Source organism: Corylus avellana, chromosome 5, assembly GCF_965113065.1.
Source record: "Corylus avellana chromosome 5, dhCorAvel1.hap1.2, whole genome shotgun sequence".
NCBI classification, from domain to species: Eukaryota; Viridiplantae; Streptophyta; class Magnoliopsida; order Fagales; family Betulaceae; genus Corylus; species Corylus avellana.
In genome coordinates this window covers 21,790,894-21,808,256 of record NC_142494.1, presented here as the reverse complement: position 1 = coordinate 21,808,256, position 17,363 = coordinate 21,790,894, and the positions used below count along the sequence as shown (strand labels likewise).

The 17,363-nt window shown below is 35.1% G+C and overlaps 3 protein-coding genes across 6 annotated transcripts; all 3 read left to right on the top strand.

The window, feature by feature from the left end:
* The first annotated feature begins 6,128 nt into the window (after positions 1–6,128).
* On the top strand, positions 6,129–7,184 carry LOC132182270 (zinc-finger homeodomain protein 2). 2 transcript variants are annotated; one of them, XM_059595458.1, is made up of 2 exons: positions 6,129–7,037; positions 7,135–7,184. In XM_059595458.1, exons 1-2 carry the CDS (start codon positions 6,327–6,329, stop codon positions 7,138–7,140), a joined length of 717 nt encoding a protein of 238 aa, XP_059451441.1. In that variant the 5' UTR covers positions 6,129–6,326; the 3' UTR covers positions 7,141–7,184. The 2 variants fall into 2 exon arrangements, with proteins under 2 accessions (XP_059451441.1, XP_059451440.1); XM_059595457.1 differs by having other exon boundaries at positions 6,129–7,184.
* Positions 7,185–11,197: 4,013 nt separating this feature from the next.
* Positions 11,198–12,263, top strand: NDHT (Chaperone DnaJ-domain superfamily protein). The gene is made up of 2 exons (XM_059595946.2): positions 11,198–11,610; positions 11,803–12,263. Exons 1-2 carry the CDS (start codon positions 11,255–11,257, stop codon positions 12,224–12,226), a joined length of 780 nt encoding a protein of 259 aa, XP_059451929.2. The 5' UTR covers positions 11,198–11,254; the 3' UTR covers positions 12,227–12,263.
* A 905-nt stretch (positions 12,264–13,168) lies between these two features.
* LOC132181247 (2-isopropylmalate synthase) lies at positions 13,169–17,177 on the top strand. Of its 3 annotated transcripts, none has more exons than XM_059594378.2 (5): positions 13,169–13,446; positions 13,544–14,068; positions 14,690–15,910; positions 15,997–16,067; positions 16,454–16,630. In XM_059594378.2, the coding sequence occupies exons 1-5, from the start codon at positions 13,348–13,350 to the stop codon at positions 16,509–16,511; spliced, it is 1,974 nt and encodes a 657-aa protein (XP_059450361.2). In that variant the 5' UTR covers positions 13,169–13,347; the 3' UTR covers positions 16,512–16,630. The 3 variants fall into 3 exon arrangements, with proteins under 3 accessions (XP_059450361.2, XP_059450360.2, XP_059450359.2); XM_059594377.2 differs by having other exon boundaries at positions 16,451–16,630; XM_059594376.2 differs by having other exon boundaries at positions 13,171–13,446; positions 16,626–17,177.
* Positions 17,178–17,363: the final 186 nt, after the last annotated feature.

Sequence of the window (17,363 nt, the reverse complement as noted above, 5' to 3'; positions counted from 1 at the left end):
AAGTTATTACATTATGGAATCAGCCGGTGCTTTTTTAAAGAAAATAAAAATAAGGGTTAAACACATAATACACTTTAGGGTTTCATTTCTTCATTTTTTCTTTCTTAGGGTTTAATTTTTATCACATGAAGTACTTGTAGTTTTGATAAAGACCAAATTAGTCATTTCGTCCATTGATTGTTAACTGACTTAACGGAAGTCCACATCACTAACACGTGGACTAATTAAAATTCGACACCTAATTAAATTTTTTATTTTTTAAAAAGAAAAATTAAAAAATATATTTTTTCAAAAAAAAAAAAAAATTGGGATAACCATCTGCCCGGATGGGGGTGGCCGAAACCATCACCTGTGGTTTTTTAGAAAAAATTATGTATTTTTTTCTGCTTTTTTAGAAAACAATAGTTACGTAAGACAAGAAGAACACCAAAAAGATCCTAACATTTCTCTTAATTTAAAATAATTAGGAAATAAAAATATAATTTATAAAGACTAAATTATTATTATTATTATTTTTTCAAAATGGTCGTTTTCCCACTAAAAACTAAAAAGACGAACACGTTGTTCACACCTTTACAAATCAAATCAAATTCAAATTGTTGTAAAGAAAATTAAAATTCAAAGGGATATTCTTTTTTTCATTCTACAAACCATCTCTTCACCATCTCCACTCTCTTAACTTTTTTTTTTTTTTTTTTTTTTTTTGAAAAACTAAAAATGGTTAAGTGAAGAGATGGTGGGGAGATGTTTTGTAGAATCCGTTGTAGCATTCCTCAAATTCAAAAGAATAAGAGGATCCTTAAGAAATCTATCGTACAAGAGTAGGATGGAGTTTGCTTCCGAAAAGACCAAAGAAAGTACTCTGTAAAGGCCAGCAAGAGGTCCTCCAATGGGGACAACCTCTTTCTTTAACCTGGATACGTTCCTTTTATCGCACCCATCCACAACAAAGACAAATTGGTTGCGACAAACAAAACTCGTTGCCTTTTGTTTTAAGCGCACAATGCTTTATTCCATACAAAGGTTCTTATTCTTTCCCCCTAAAATGTTTATGTATTTTTAAATATTTAATGCGATAAAAAATTACAGTCAAATTGATAAGCAAAAAAAGTTTAAACCATTTTTCGAGTTTGAAGTTTTTATTTTTCAAACCGTGCTGGACCTCGGCGGAGGTTGTTGAAAGTTGCCGACCATTTTTCACGGGTTATTTTCCGTATTCGAAAAATATATATATATATATATATATATATATTTTAAAAAAAATGATTCCGTTGACATTAAAACAAACAAAACCTAAGTTAAAAATATTTTCAGTCAAAAAAAAATTATACCAAAAACAAAGTAGATTGGTACCTGTCTACCTGACTTCTTCTCAACGTTGATTCTTAATGCTCCCCACTCAGCACCATATGGAACTTTTGTTACAGCTTTTTCCCTACGATCGATGAGGTTGAGCAATTCCTCAAATCCTCATTATTATTTTTCAGAAATACATTCATTTTTTCATTCTTCCCATTCCCTATACTACACGTACGACTTTCTTTTTTCTTTTTTTTTTGGCTTTATTCAGGTCAGAACTTTGAGGGCTTGATTGCCGAGGGATAAAAAATAGTTCCACACTATTCAATATTCTTTCCAAATTTAATCTTTTACAATTATTGAAATAAAAATTCACTACAAAATAAATTTTTTTAATATTAAATATTTTCGAAAAAAATATAATTTAGCCCCTCAAACTACTAGTCATTTCTATTTTAGCTCTTTAATGTTCAAAAAGTGATAAAATAGTCTCTTAAACTACCAAACAGTTGCAATTTGACTATTCTGTTAGTCATTACCGTCAAATAAGATGAAAAATTCAAAATTACGTCGTTTTTTTCATGAGCTTCCTATCCTTTTGTGTGTGTATATATATATATATGCACACTATGACTTCAAGAAGAGGCATTTTGAAATGAAATCTTTGCATCTTAGATTTTTCTATCAAAGTTCATTAATAACATCTCCAGCGGATTAAGTAAAATATTTGCTCATTTTTCATCTTGAGCGGATTATTATTATTATTATTTTAATTGAATAAGGGAAAAAAAGCTACAGGAAATGATCTTTACCACTCCTGATCCAAATGAAAGAGAGAATAGGAGATCCTGTGAGAATGTTTCAAAAAACAAGATTGAAAGCGGCTCATTTAGCTAAATCATGTGCACGATAATTGACACATCTAGACACTTTCAAAGCAAACCAACTTTGAAAAGATGATAAATTTAGCCAAATATCAAAAATAATTGAAGCAAAGTTCCAAGACTCAAAAAACGAAGGATTGTTAATAGCCAAGTTAACCAGAAGAGCGTCACCCTCAAGATGGAATCTGTCACAACCTAAAAAAAAAATGGCCAATCTAGTTGCAAGAAGGGTTGCAATAGCTTCACCTTGTAAGACATTCAAATTAGAAAGCTTCTGAGAAGCTACAAAGACAATGTTATCGGAGGAGTCACTAATGGGTGTCCTTTATGGCCACATCAAAATTGCCCTCAAGACAACCAGCCTTAGGAGGAACCCAAAGAGAAGATAGGGCAACATCTTGCCATGCAGAAAGATGAAGATTTAAGGAAGAGAAAACAAGCTTGATCACTTTGGCTGGAACAGGTTGTAAAGCTTCATGAACCAATTTATTCCTAGAAAACCAAATATGATCCAAAGTGAGCTAAAATACATTTGGTGTTGCATTTTTTGCTATTGATTATAACACACTACTCTCTTTTCCTTGCCTCAACGAGAGGTCACACTGGGAAGGATATAATTCAAAAAAATAAAAGAGAAAAAAATAATATGTTGGAGTTTATATATATAATAGAGAAAAATGCTTTTTAATTATATATTTTACATCTTATTAGTGGAGATGCACTAACTATCAATATTGTACGTGTATGTTTTGCAGCTTTTGCTCAGAAAAAGCAAAAGAAAAACATTGTGCACGTTTTGGAATTGTACAAAAATTTGATACTATTAAGAAGATACTATCAATAGTAATGCTTGGTCTTCCATTATAATTTTTCCTTTTTCTTTATTGCAAATTTGTACAATCACTCGATCCATCTCTTTACGCAGTTGGTGAATATATTGAGAAGTGTTAGAAAGCTAAATAAATGAATTTAAAAAAATTTATAAATTGATGTAACAAGGATTTTTAAATTAAAAAGATGTAATTTCATCTTTTGTCTGAAACTTATGGTCTATCACGTCAGTTTAAAATTTTTTTGAGTTCTTTTATTTGAGTGCTTAGCACTCTCTGAATATATTTGATAATGTGTTTTATGAGTTCGGTTTTTTTTTTTTAATTAAAAAAAAGTTTTGATGTGATATAAAAAATAAAAAATATTTTTATATTTCTACAAGTATTTGTATATTTTATTTTTGTTAATAGTTTTTATTTCCAAATCTCTTAAAAAGCTTCAACTCCTCTGTTCATGGCCATAAAAATTATTATTATTATTTTAGTTTAATTCACAATAGCATTAGTTTGATCAAAGCCTAACAAGAGTGTACAAATATCTTTTTTTTTTTTTTTTTTTTTTTTAAAAAAAAAAGCAGTGTACAAATATGGAAAAAAAAAGAAAAAAAAGCAGTGTACAAATATGAAAAAAAAAAAGCCATGTGTAAGCAAAATTTTTTAAACGTTTTTATGACAATTAGAGCATTCTTATCCAGTTAGTCAGAAATTAAAATAAACTACAACTAGCTCAATAAAATGTTAAAATATTTTGTGAGTTGTTAACGTGCTTACCAAACACTCATTAAATTTGAAAAAATATTAAAAATAAATATTTAAATAGAATAATAAAAATCGATATCTAAAATAGAGAGTCAAATGTATGTATTTTGAAAAGGAAAAAAATGTAAATTCAGTTCTTGTGGTTTACCTGATTTACAATTAACTCCTTGTGATATCAAAATGAATTCAAAGGTCCTTGAGGTATGCTAAAAAAATAATTTAGTCTTTACAATCAAATTTCGTTCACTGACTTAACAAATTTTAATAGCGTAAAACATTAGAGCCAATATAATTGTGATACTTGTCCTATTTAAGGCAGTGTCATATTAAAGGAATTTGTTAAATTAGTTGACGAAATTTGATTGTAGAGATTAAATTATATTTTTGGCATACCTCAGAGACCTTTGAGTTCATTTTGATGCCACAATGATTTAATTGTAAATAAGGTAAATCACAAGGACCAATTTTACATTTTTTCCTTTTGAAAAAGTAGGTAATTAAAAAAGAAAAAGAAAAAAGGATTTATTAGTTAAAATGAAGAGTAAATTTGTTGAGTTTGATGTGAATTTTTTTATAAAAAAATCAATGACTATTTTAATTGAAAAGTGCTAAAGAGCCAAATAAATGAACTCATAAAAAATTTTAAATTGACGTGGCAGATAAAGGAGAGAGAATTGTATTTTTTTTTAATTTAAAAATCCTTACCACGTCAGTTTAAATTTTTTTTCTAAATTCATTTGTTTAGCTCTCTAACCCTTCTCATTTTAATTACATAATTTAAAATTTATCAGTTCAACATACAAATTAATCAAATATAAATATATATATATTTTTTTTGCTATAAACAAACAGCCACATGTAGATAGGCCTTTTTCTTCCATAAGCAAAAAAATGAAAAGGAATTATGAAATTATTACGTGTTGCAGAGAAATGTTTCAGTAAGCAGAGGTGGAAACCCCCTCCTGGACGGTGGTGGGGTGGGCTTCTGTTACCTTGGAAGCCACGCCTATCTCTCTCTCTCTCTCTCTCTCAATTTCTCTGACATTTTTCTGTGGACCCCACGGGCAGCATGGCGAGAAAAGGCGTGACGTGCGGGAAAAATATGCCTAATCAAGGATTTTATATATGTGCCCATACAGTGAAAGATCTCGTCAGCGCTTCCCTCAGCATCTCAGCCGTTGGATCCTCTGATCAGTTTATCAGAACCCACGTGGTGGGTCCCGTTCCCTGATAATGAGACGTCGACCTTTCACGAGCGCAGCTGTGCTGATAGGGCCAATCGGGTACGGCCACGTGGGAATATGAACAGTACGAGTTCGTTTGTGTGGAATTCTTTGCGATCAGGCTTCCTTAATCGCGTCTCGGTTTTGCGTCCAACTTCATCAGCCACCGTATACACCGACACGAGCCGGTGTTAAAGCACTAGGTAATTATAGTTTATTTTATGTTTTATATTTACCATGCAATCAAAACAACTCATATTAAATAGTCCAAGTTTACCGGTATTTATTATATAAATAATTCTTTTGCATCTTTACCTTATGGGAAAATGGTAATTAAGATATACTATTAACAAATTAAGTATATATTTCCAAAACACAACAAATATGAGCTTTTACAAGAACAGGCTGCACCTTTTTTGGTTAGCTAATTTGCTCAGGGTCTTCCCCTCCCTTCCAATTTTCCAAAATTTTCCATGCATAGCAATTTTATCAACAAAGATTTGAGAACTTCATTCAATCATATTGCCTTTCCTCTACACTTAATCTTATAGTTCACATATACATATTTGTATGTTGTGAATATATCCAAAAGCAAATTACCAAGAGCCAACCAAGAAAAAAAAGAAAAAGCAAGCATTAAGAACGCTTGAAATACAACTTTTATTACAAACTACTTACAAGCTTGACATGACCGTCCATAATTAATAAAATAATTAAACATTTTCACACTTTACTCTTCCGATTAGAGTTTAATTGTTTCATCAATTATAAATTATAACATTAAATTTGTATATAAATTATAGTAAAATTGTAACATCCAAACATTTTTCTCTCATATTTTTTAACGTTACTTTTAAAATTATTATTAATTTTAATTCAATGACTATTTTAAAATTTACTTCAAAATCTATAACATTTAAAAAATAAGCGACTAAGATCTTTTCTAATTCATTCGACTCCTTTTCGATTCAAATGAATCAGGGAGGGATTTAAATTACAAAAATTAGTAGGTGAAAAAGAGAAAAACCGGCCGGAACAGACACGTGTAAGTTACTTTGTCTCTGGCTTAACTTCTCCTTCTTCACCTGTCGTCATGCTTGTCTTAAATACGTTTCACGCCTCATATTATCATAAGAGTATGACGACTGCAACCTTAGAATTCCTCCATTCTTAAAAAACAAACCAAATGCTTCCCCTAAATTCTTGTCCCAACTCTCCGCATTAGCACGACACAGCATCCTCCTCTCCTAATCCCCGCCCATTATCTTAACCCGACCGACCCAAACTCCAGCCCTTTTTTTGTTTGTTTGTTTGTTTGGGTCCTCAATATCATGGACTTAAGCGTGATACCCTACAAACACGTAGTCAAGTCCGACAATGAGAAGGAGGACGACGACGTCGTGGAGGAGGACGACAAGACGGCTCGCCGGTTCGACAAAGACGGCGAACCGGTGGTGATGAACCCCAAGGCGACCGTCAAGGCTGTTCTGAAGTACAGGGAGTGCATGCGCAACCACGCGGCGTCCATGGGCGGCCACGCCAGCGATGGGTGCGGCGAGTTCATGCCGCGCGGTGGAGGAGACCCGCGCGAGTCGCTCACGTGCGCCGCATGCGGATGCCACCGGAACTTCCACAGGAGGGAGGTGCGGTCTCCTCGGCTGCCGCCGACTACGACGATGTTGTTTTACAATGCGGGGCCCACCGTGGCCTATGACGGCTATCGTCGTCATCATGATGGTCACGATGGCTGTGGTGGTGGGGATCGACGGTCGGAGACGCCGGAGAGAGTAGGGCCGAGGGCGAGTGCGAAGAGGTTCAGGACAAAGTTCACGCAGGAGCAGAAGGATAAGATGCTGGAGTTCGCGGAGAGGATCGGGTGGAGAATTCAGAGGCACGATGACGTGGCGCTCAATCAGTTCTGCTCCGAGGTCGGCGTCAAGCGCAACGTGCTCAAAGTGTGGATGCACAACAACAAGAATGCACACCGCCGCAGAGAAGACGCGCACCAGTCGCCACCTCAACCGCCACCGCCACCGCAAGCTGTTGGAGTCTAATTGCACCTCCTCCTTTTTCTAATTACTTTCTTCTATTTTATTTTCTTTTTAAACTAATTTTTAGTTTTTGAATCTGATCATTTAGGGCTAAATGAGCAAATGAGAAGACCCCCGCCCCCGGTGCTTGTCAAAATTTATTGGGTTGTACGTGTATGTTTTCAGTGTGTGATGAAATACTAAGGAAATGGGCTTGCTTGAAGAGAAGCATTCGGAGGTTTACAGGAAAAATATTCGTGGGTTTTGCTTTTGATTATTCAACAATGCCTTCAACTCTTAACATTTTTTTTATGGACAGTACTTTAAGGTATGGGGCATTGTTTTCCGAAGACTTGGTTGATTGGACTAACAAGTAACAAGACTATCATTCTAGCTTTTGCATGGTCTGAAAGTGAAGCGATAAAGAATCTAATAGAAATATTATTACGTAGGCAAACAAAAAAAACACAGATTATATATAATTGCTGTCAAGGATGCATGACAAAATGCCAATGCCTGTTGCATGCCTGTTTCCAGGTATCATCAAGAAAGCTAACCCTCGTTTTAACCAGAATGTTGTTTGGAAGGAAACCATCATGGCATGCCAGAAAAAGAATTCTCGAAAGTGCAGAAGAAAAGGTTTTTTTTTTTTTTTTTGTTGTGTGAGAAAGCAAAGTTTTTACTTGTTTTGTTGAAGACGTATAATTTGGTATTGGTTGTCCATTTGAATCTTGTACTTGTTCGCATATATATATAGAACTTGCTTGGGCTAAGATGGAATTGTTGTGATAAAAAATAAAAAAGATTAGTTTGATTCAAATCCCTATTTTGACTTGATTACTTAATAGTATTCATCTATTAGTTGTTTACTAAGGAATAGCAAATGGCCAGAGTTTTAGGTATTTGTCATAAGCATTTGGTGGCTTAATTTCCGTTTAAGGTGGTTTTCTTGTATGGAGAGCAATGGTGTGGTTTGTGAGAGTTAGTTGAATGTTTATAAAACCACGTTAAATCTTATTGTCTGATCAAGATATTTTTATTCTAATGTATTTTGGCATGCACTTGAGAATACATAGAAATTGGTAATAGGGTTTCTTCGTCTTATAAGGTAGGAGTAGATACTAGGTTGTAATAAGCTTTTTAAAAAAATAAAGAAAAGGATTAGAAAAGTAACATAAAACTCAAAACTTGGACACTGATTTATGTTTGGGTAACATCTACTTGTCATAAATGTCTAGAATTAATCTTAATCGCTTTCAAAAGGCTCCCATCTTTGCGGGTTTTTATCTTCCTGATTAGCTTTATATATATATATATATATATATATATATATATATATATATATATATATACAGCAAAAACTGCTTATGATCCTCAGCTGGACAACATCAGAGGTACGTCTTTAAGATTTGCTAACTATAGAGTTTTTGATGTGATACAATTACAAAGTTGCAAGTGTTTTTGATATATAGGGTTAACATTTGAAAAGTATGTTCTGTACTCTGTCGAGTCCACACAAGAAAATTATTTGGCAAACTTTGAAATACATTTTGTAAGATCAAATAAATTAAATCTAGATATATTTATTTTGAGAGAACACGTTCAAGCATATAGCTTGACTTCTTTTTTATTTAAAAAAGAAGAAGTGAAAAACATAGCGGAGGCCGTTTAGCCACCCTAAAGGATGAGAAGGGGGTGGCCTTGCAGCCCCCTCTCGCTTGAAAGGTGGTTGTGTGGCTACCTTTGATCCGATGGAGAGGCCACCCCTCTTCTCTATTGGGGTTAGGCACACGCAATGACAGAACCAAGGGGGACCGGGAGGGGCCAGGGTCCCCCACAAATCACAAGAAAAAAAAAGTTAATGTTTTTTTTTTTTTTTTTGCCAATTGATCCCCTCAAATTGAAACTTGGGTTCCGTCCCTAGCATACAACTACTTTTACTTTTTTTTATTATTATTTTTTGAAAAGTAATCTATCCCTTAAAAAAATAAGCACCGATTTTTCTAACTAGTTTTATAAAAAAGTGAAAGGTTTTCTTAAAAAATATGTGTTTAATGTTTTGCAAAAATAATTTTTTTGTGAGGGTTAGGAAGGAAGAACGGAGTCTAGCCCTTTTGGGCTAAGGTGGTGTTTGTTAAACAACACCAAACACCACCATACTATTCATTTCACTTTTTCAAAAAAATCAACATCAAAACATTCTCACTTTTTATATCACTTCATTCACTTTTTACTACTATTTAAATCAAAACATTCTCACATTTTATATCACTTCATTCACTCTTTATTACTATTTAAATCAAAATATTCTCACATTTTATATCACTTCATTCACTTTTTACTACTATTTAAATAAAAATTACTACAAAACAAAAATGTTCACTTTTCAATACAATTTTTTTAGTTTTCTATACTAATCATTATTTTCTTTTTTTAATGTCAACCATACTGTGGAAAAGGCCTTGTTGTTTAACAAACAAGGCCTTAGTGTTGGGTTGCTCAGCTTTTTTTTTTGTTATTTTTATTGTAGTCCTTGTTTGGTATATATAAAATAAAGAAATAAACAAACATAGTCACTGTTGTTTTGTTTTGGTAATGACAATTTGGGCTTGACCATATAGAAAGTTAGAAACGAGCGTAGTGAGGAACCGCCTCAGCATGAAGTGCTTTTGGGCCTTTTCTCGTCTCCTGCGTTTAAGCTTAAGAAGGCTCATGATGCTGTAAAAAGAATAGTAAATGGGCCCTACGGATTCCCTTTTCTACTAAGGGAAAGGGACTCCATGCCAAAACCTGCCTTGTCCACAAATTTGTTTACAAGACACCTTTTATTTCGCATGCATGCGTGACACTTTCTGTCAAAAGTCATTGCCATTACTTGTTTCACGAACGTGTCAAAAGCTCCCTTGAGATTTTTACCTTTTTTAGAGTGCGTCCACGGGTAGTGTAATTTTTATTTTATTTTATTTTTTATATTAAATCTAATTTCAAAAAATGTAAATGTGTCGTTCGGAAGTGTGTTTTTTAAAAATTGTTATTTGAAAACGTAAAGAAATGTATGTTTTCAAAACCCACGTAATCGAGCTTACATCGAGTGTAAGCTCCCTTAAAAACAGACAATTTTATAAGTTCAACTACAATTATCAAACATGAAACTACATTTTTAAAAATTACATTTTTGAATCGCACGTTTTGAAACCACAAATATAAATGTGCTTTTCCTTTAACTCGACCCCTCCCAAAAAAAGAAAAAGAAAAATAGAGGCTAAAGGTGTTAGTCAAATTTCATAAACTTGTATTAGCTAGGAAAATTATTGAGAGTCACTCATATACATCATTTTGCCTAAGGGTGGAAATCGGTTCAGTTCGGTAGAGCTATTTTCGGTCGGTTAATTGAAATTGCTAGTTAAATCGATTAATTCACTGATTACATTTCGATAAGAATTTATTTCGAAAGTTTTGGTTAAACGGATATTTCTGTTAAAATCGGTCCGGTTAATTAGTTAACCATGAGCTTTTTTAATTGGGCCAAAATTTGATTGTTTTGGGATGCTGAAATTATTTTTTTGGACTAAAATAGCTTATTGAACCAAACAAATTTTAAATGGGCCCATTGATTAACACAATATGAGTTTACCATACATACGTTCTACACTTCTACTAATAAATTGGCCATAGAATATTTATTATTGGTTAATTATAGGTTAACTATATTTATTATCGGTTAATTATCAATTAATTTGGTTACTTATCAGTTAATTCAATTAACTTACAAAAAAATATTTATACTGATTGACCCAACCGACGTCGATATAAAAATCCTTAAGCGATTACCGACTGACTTCTTGCCGTAGGAGATTAATATTAGTTTGGTTGCAATCGATAGACGGTAAATGATTAATCTGTCCACCCCTAATTTTGCATATTTGATCGAATTTTTGTAGTTATTGTGCTCTAAATTCTTATATAGTTTTACTTTTTTATAAATTTATTGATACTTTCTACTTTTTTGTATTTCTTTGTAAGGTCCACAAAAATAGAAAAACGAACTTTTTTCTTTTTTAAAATTTTAAAAAATGACATTTCAAAACAAAAAACAAATGCTAGTGAGCATGAAATGACTATCTCAACCTTCTGTTTTTGTTGCTATCAAATCCCAACCATAGAAACAAGCGGTCACAAGAGCTCGTCTTCTCCGCCTCTTAAAACCTGACCGTTTTGCATTCCCTCCCATGGCCTCCGCAACAGCTCCTCAGGCTTTATACTCTCTCCTACGCAGAGGCCAAAACGGCGGTCACCTCCGAGATGACCGCCCAAAAATAGAAAAAGCAAGAAGTACACGAAGCACCAGAAACCATAATAATGGTTTGCGCGTCTTCGCATCACAAGGCCCACGCAATCGCCAAAGACCGCCACCGGGAGAGGTCAATCCAAGACTCCATTCTGGTACCGGCGATGAAGGTTGGATTGGAGGAAGCACTCGCTCCGGCCAGTCAACACAACAAAAGTTCAATGAACAAGACGAGCAGAATGTCATGGGCGACAAGTTTGCTGATTTGCTTAACGACCAATCTGATTCCCATTACCAGTGAGTATCACGTAATTTCACTTTCGTAAATATTCCGAATGGATTACTACTTTTAAAGCTGTTCTATTTTTACATTAACAACAATAAATTAATTTATCATTTGTAATTGTCTTGTCTTGAATTCTTGTAACTCTTATCTCAATAGAACTCAACAGATAACTAGAAAATTCCCTTCTTGTTGGGAATAATCAGGTTCTTAGGAGTACGAGTGGACGCAGATATGGAAGAGATAAAGGGCGCATACCGGAGACTATCGAAAGAGTACCATCCAGACACAACCTCTCTGCCCCTAAAGGCTGCTTCGGAGAAGTTTATGAAGCTGAGAGAAGTGTACGACGTGTTGAGCAACGAAGAAACCCGTAGCTTCTACGATTGGACCCTGGCTCAGGAGGCTGCAAGCCGCCAAGCTGAGAAAATGAGGGTGAAGATGGAGGATCCCTACGAGCAGGAGGTGAGGAACTATACGCCGATGCCGGAGCCGGTTGATCGGTTTGTGGGAACCAACATGGAGCTAAGTGATCAAGCAGTCACAGCCCTCAGCTTTGATTTGTTCGTTCTTCTTTTTGCCATTTGTATTTTCATTTATGTGCTTCTCTTCAAAGCACCATACTACTAAACTAAACTCGTAATATATTACTCAAAAATTGCTTATAGTTATAGTGTTATACTATATATTATTATGTGTTTTTGTTCTATATATTTGATTGTTATAAAGTATAATTTATTTTTATTTTTGCCAATGAACTTTATTGAACCAAAAAGGTCCCCAGTAATTACTACAACAATGAAGCAGAGGGGCAAAGGAAGTTAGAAGCTTGATTGGCCACTCGAAGAACAAAGTTAACTCAAGCACTATATGTACAGTGACGAATCCGAATTTTTGATAGGCCAAATCTAAGCTTAATAGATATAATATGTATTAAAGAAAAACTTCCAAACGGAGACCCCTAATTCCATTATGTGCATATATGAAAAAAGAAAGACACAAAAAATATCGTCAGGGATAACTTTTGTTTTTTTTTGTTTTTTATTTTTTATTTTTTTTATGTTTTTTCTTACTTTCTTCTAATCGAAAAGGCAAGCGGAGGAGATCAATGGTAGTTATTTTACTTGAGCGTGACTATAATAACACTTATCCACGGGAAGTCGCACATAAGGAGCCTAAACAATAGTCCGACTAAGTCCTATCAAGACATCAATGAGAACTAAGGTAGTTTATACTAATTAAGCAATAAAATTTTCACTACAAGATTTAAATTCATGTCCTAATATATACCTAAACACTTTGAAAAAATTGTTTGGACATTAAACCAACCACCCTAGGTGGTATAAACTATAACGGGAGAACTTTTTTTTTTTTTTGTTCTATAACGGGAGAACTTGAATGTCTAGTGGCTAGAGTGACATTCAAAATCACTTGGGATAGAGCGCTAAGCCTCTAGCCCAATAATAATTTCCTAAATGTTGGGTGTTTATTACAAGGGTGATGGGAGCTTTCTAGCCCAATTTTTTTGGGCCGACGACTGCCACGTCAAGACGTTGTAAATAGCATTTTTCAATCCGATGTCCGGTAAACGCGTTTCTCTTTCTCTCAGTTTTTCCCGCCTAGAAAATCAAAAGCCCGGCAGGCCGCGAGCCAAACACATCTCTACCCGTTGTAAATGGCTAAAACTATTCCAAAATAATGGTGTCATGTTTATTGGATTAGGTTAGATTCTGTGTGCGTTTTTTTCAGCGATGCGTACCACAAGAATCAAGAAGAATCACTCTACGCCGTCCAAACAAACCCCTTTTCCTCCTCTCCGAGCCCTAATTTCCGCAATTCAATCCCCAGAGGTACTACAAATTTTCAATTGTTTTCATACAGGTAGTTCCTTACTCTTGTATTACTTGCATTTTTCCTTTTTTGCCTTTTCACTTCCTTGAATTTCAGGATCTGAAGCCGCCACTCACGAAAGCCATCTACTCCCTACTGCTCCACCTGTCCTTAAACGGAGCGTTTTATCGGTCTAATTCTTCACCTCCTGAAGCGGATTTCAAAGACGTCCATAAACTCTCGGACATCTTGTTCGAAGAACTCGACCGCAGATTCAAGCGGTTTTTCTCCGATTTACACGAACTTAGCTACTCGGGCACAGATATACGTACCGGCGTTGTGGAAGAATTAACCCTGCTGTTGCGGTGTTGTCTGGTGATCTTGAGTTTGCTTGCATGCGACCAGAATTTGTTGTCGGAGAAAGGCCGGGTTCTGCTTTTCATAGTCAAGGTTTTGACTTCTTTGGACGCTATTGGAGACTGTGAGAGGGAGAGGAGAAAGAGTTTTAGCTTCGAGAAGTCGGTTTCGCGTGAATGCGGTGATGGTGGTTGTACGACCTCGGTCGCCGAGGACTTCGCGGCTTCCTTGTGTTTTCTGGAGCCTTCTGATCCCTGCCGACCGTTTTTATGTTCATTGCTCGAGGTAATCGTCGATCATTCCAAATTCACATTGTTTTTGCGTAGGTCCATTGTTTGACAAGGCATCAAAACATTTTGATTTTGATTCTGTTTGAGCCATTAATAACATTTGCGTGCTTGTCATGTTGAGTTCGCTGCTCTGCAAGTACATGGTAGTATTATTTGTAGGTTTCGTGATGGATTAGGGTATTGTTTGATTGCTTGAACAATGCATTTGAGAAATTGAATTTCATGTGATTTTCATTATTCATTGGCTGGTGACACTATTAATATGTGGATAGTAATGGCTTGGTGTTGCTGGTGCTGAGTGGTGCTATTTATGACCTTCCTAGCTTGCTCAGTATAATCTTTTTCCTCCTTGTATGCGAATTAATTGCAAATGTCCTGGCTCTTATTCTGTGCTTTTTGTAAATCTGCATTACTAGCTTTGTGGTTCGCACTTGATTCTGAACATTGAGGGTTATTGTTTCAAGCAAAAAATGTTTTCAAGATTAAGCATCCTTCATCTAAAGCTTTCATTTTTTTCTTTTCCCTCCACTTTTCTGTACCTTCCTCCCCAGGTAGCTTCTTTTATGAGAGCTTTGTTGAAGGCATACACAACTTAACGTGGAATTGTTATCTTCAGGTTTTGGCAGATGAGCTTCTAACAAGTAGATCATTGAGGGAGTACCTCATGCTAGTTGATTCTACTTCCTCCAAAAATGAAGTGCTGTTTACGTGCCATTTTCGTCTTGGTGATATTGGAAGTGTGCTGGAGGTGGTTTCTGCTCATTTTGTCCTATCGGTTTCTGATGAGCAGGCTTTTGAGAATTTCATTAACAGTTTAGTTTGGCAGCATGACAAGGGTTTTAGATTTCCTGAACTGAGCCTCACTTCAGCCATATCATTGCTTCTTAACCCCGTCATGCTTTCTGCGCCAAAGATGTTCCAGGCCCATGTAATTTCATTGGTATCTGAAGCCATTGGTATTTGCATGTCTTCTAAGAATTTGAGGCCGGATCTTAGACTTTTGGATTTGTACCTTACAGCATTTGAAAGGTCCGTCATCTTATACACCAGACACATGTCTAGTTTGCAGATGGATGGTCATCCTTTAGGATCTAAAGCTTCTGCCAATCTGTGTATGCTTGAGAGAAGTCAGCCGACTTTTGACTCTTATGTTCAGGAAGCTACAAGAAATAAAATTGACCGTGTGGTTTCCAAATCAGACGATTTGTGGGACTCTTACTTACACAATATGTTCTTTGCTACAAAATCTGACCTGGTGGCTGGATCTCTTTTGTATATGAAAGAGAATCAACATGTTTTTGATGAATTATGCAGAGACGAGATTTTATCAATCTTAGATTGTATCATACTTAGAGCTTTCTCAGATGATGTTAGTGATACTGTATTGTATAAAAAGGGGGAGACAAGTTCCCAAGATATTTATCTTCTTGCTTCCATATTGAAGTTATTGAGTAGTTCATTGGTGCAAGCTATTTGTTGTTTAAGGCATAGTGGGAATTTAGGATGTCTGAAAACCTTGGAAAATGCATCTTCATGTAAGCAATATGATTTTATTGCGGGTATTATTTGCTGTTTCCAACAATTCAATACCTGTCTACCAGTCCAAAGATTCTTGAGTGACATGATGAAAACTCACACAACAAGGCATAAGGAGTCCAAGTGGATGCTTTTGCACTTTTCAGGCTTACTGTCTCTAAGTTTTAATAGTGGGCTTAATTTCTTAGTGAAGGGCTGCATATCTATGATGATGGCACTGATGAATCTATTTGCTTTTGAAGAGGGTGATTTGTTAGCACTAAGGTCATTGCTTGCAACCAGATTAGATGAAGTTCAAGAGGTGAATTTCATTTTTTTCCTAGTCTAAATTTCTCAAGTTACTTGGTATTGTAGTTCATGCCTTGAAGTTTGTGGCAAATGTTGCAGCCCTTGGTGAACCAAAAATCTAGTAGAAGAGTTGCATCAAGATTTCGAAAGATTCAGACGCTCCACTTAAGGTACATGACTATTGTCTCTATCATATGAGCATGGTTTTTGGTAATCGTGTAGAGCATGTAAAGCAACGAGTTCATGCATCCAATGTCTTAATGATTGCTTTTTGCTTTCGAATTGGGATATATTATGACGAACCATTATTTTGGCTAGTGTTTGGGAGCATGAAAAGTTTATGCTATGCTAGAAACATGTATTTTCCAAATAGAAAAAGAACTAACCACGTCTAGTTTTTGGGAAAGTTTTTTCTCAGAAATTATGCTAAGCATAACGTTCAGTACTAGTGGAATAAATATTACTACTACACATGCTATTGTCAAAATAAAGGATACGTCCAAATGCATTGATACACACCTTGTCCTAATAATAATCTGTGTTGTGAAACTAGTAGGGCTCAATTTTGTGTGGTGACAAAAATCAAGTGTGATATGATTGCTCAGTATTTATGAGTCTCACCAAGAATGGAGCACTGTCATTAGCATAGATCTTTGGCACTCCTGTGATTCTTTCTCAAGGCAAAAACATTTTTTTTTGTTCTGTCTTTCTACCTCTGACTCTCTCAGAAGCTTCCATCAAATAATGGAAAACAAGCAAGTACAAACTTCACAGAATGTCTCGATCCTTAATCAAATGAAGGAGTCTATTGATGGGACAGAGGAGGAAACAGTGGAAACCTGCAATGGGAAGATCTTCCTGAATTGTGTATTAGATGACTCCCGAAAATTATCCGATTATGATGATCTAGCAGACTTCATAGAGTGCAAGCGAGGGAAGGATTATAATGGCTGGTTGAAGGATCGGCAAAGATATCGTAATCGGAAATCTCAGAAAATGGCAGTTTTGAGGTGGAAGAAAAAGATAAAAACTCTGAAGTTGATCAGAAAGAAATAATAAATTGTATGTATAGCTTTGTATATAATTGTGCATCAGCACTGTAGGCTGACCAGCAAATTTTTCAGGTTAGAAATAGGTGCAGGGCAGAATTTTTGTATCTAGTTTTGAATAAGTATTGTAGGCGGACCAGCAAATCTTTGTAGCATTTGCAATATGTCCAGCATGGAATTTGTCATGAAAATGGCATTGGAGGCTCCATAATTTTATTTTCCATTGTTCATTATTTGTTATTTATTTATTATTTTGTAAGTGAGAGTTTCATATGGGCGTCTTGGAAGTGTTAGGTGTATGAATTATGATGATGTCTTACATATTCCCTCAAGAACAATAATGGTTTTGAGTATCAATAGAATTATAGAATGCATCCTAAATCAGACGCTTACAAAAGGGTTCAAGAAGAAATTCAA

Excerpts from the sequence above, each read along its gene's own strand:
- LOC132182270 (XM_059595457.1), top strand. The coding sequence starts at position 6,327 with ATGGACTTAAGCGTGATACCCTACAAACACGTAGTCAAGTCCGACAAT.
- NDHT (XM_059595946.2), top strand. The coding sequence starts at position 11,255 with ATGGCCTCCGCAACAGCTCCTCAGGCTTTATACTCTCTCCTACGCAGA. Across the intron at positions 11,611-11,802 it reads CAATCTGATTCCCATTACCA|GTTCTTAGGAGTACGAGTGG; the intron begins GTGAGTATCACG and ends GGGAATAATCAG.
- LOC132181247 (XM_059594376.2), top strand. The coding sequence starts at position 13,348 with ATGCGTACCACAAGAATCAAGAAGAATCACTCTACGCCGTCCAAACAA. Across the intron at positions 13,447-13,543 it reads CCGCAATTCAATCCCCAGAG|GATCTGAAGCCGCCACTCAC; the intron begins GTACTACAAATT and ends CTTGAATTTCAG. Across the intron at positions 15,911-15,996 it reads GATTAGATGAAGTTCAAGAG|CCCTTGGTGAACCAAAAATC; the intron begins GTGAATTTCATT and ends CAAATGTTGCAG.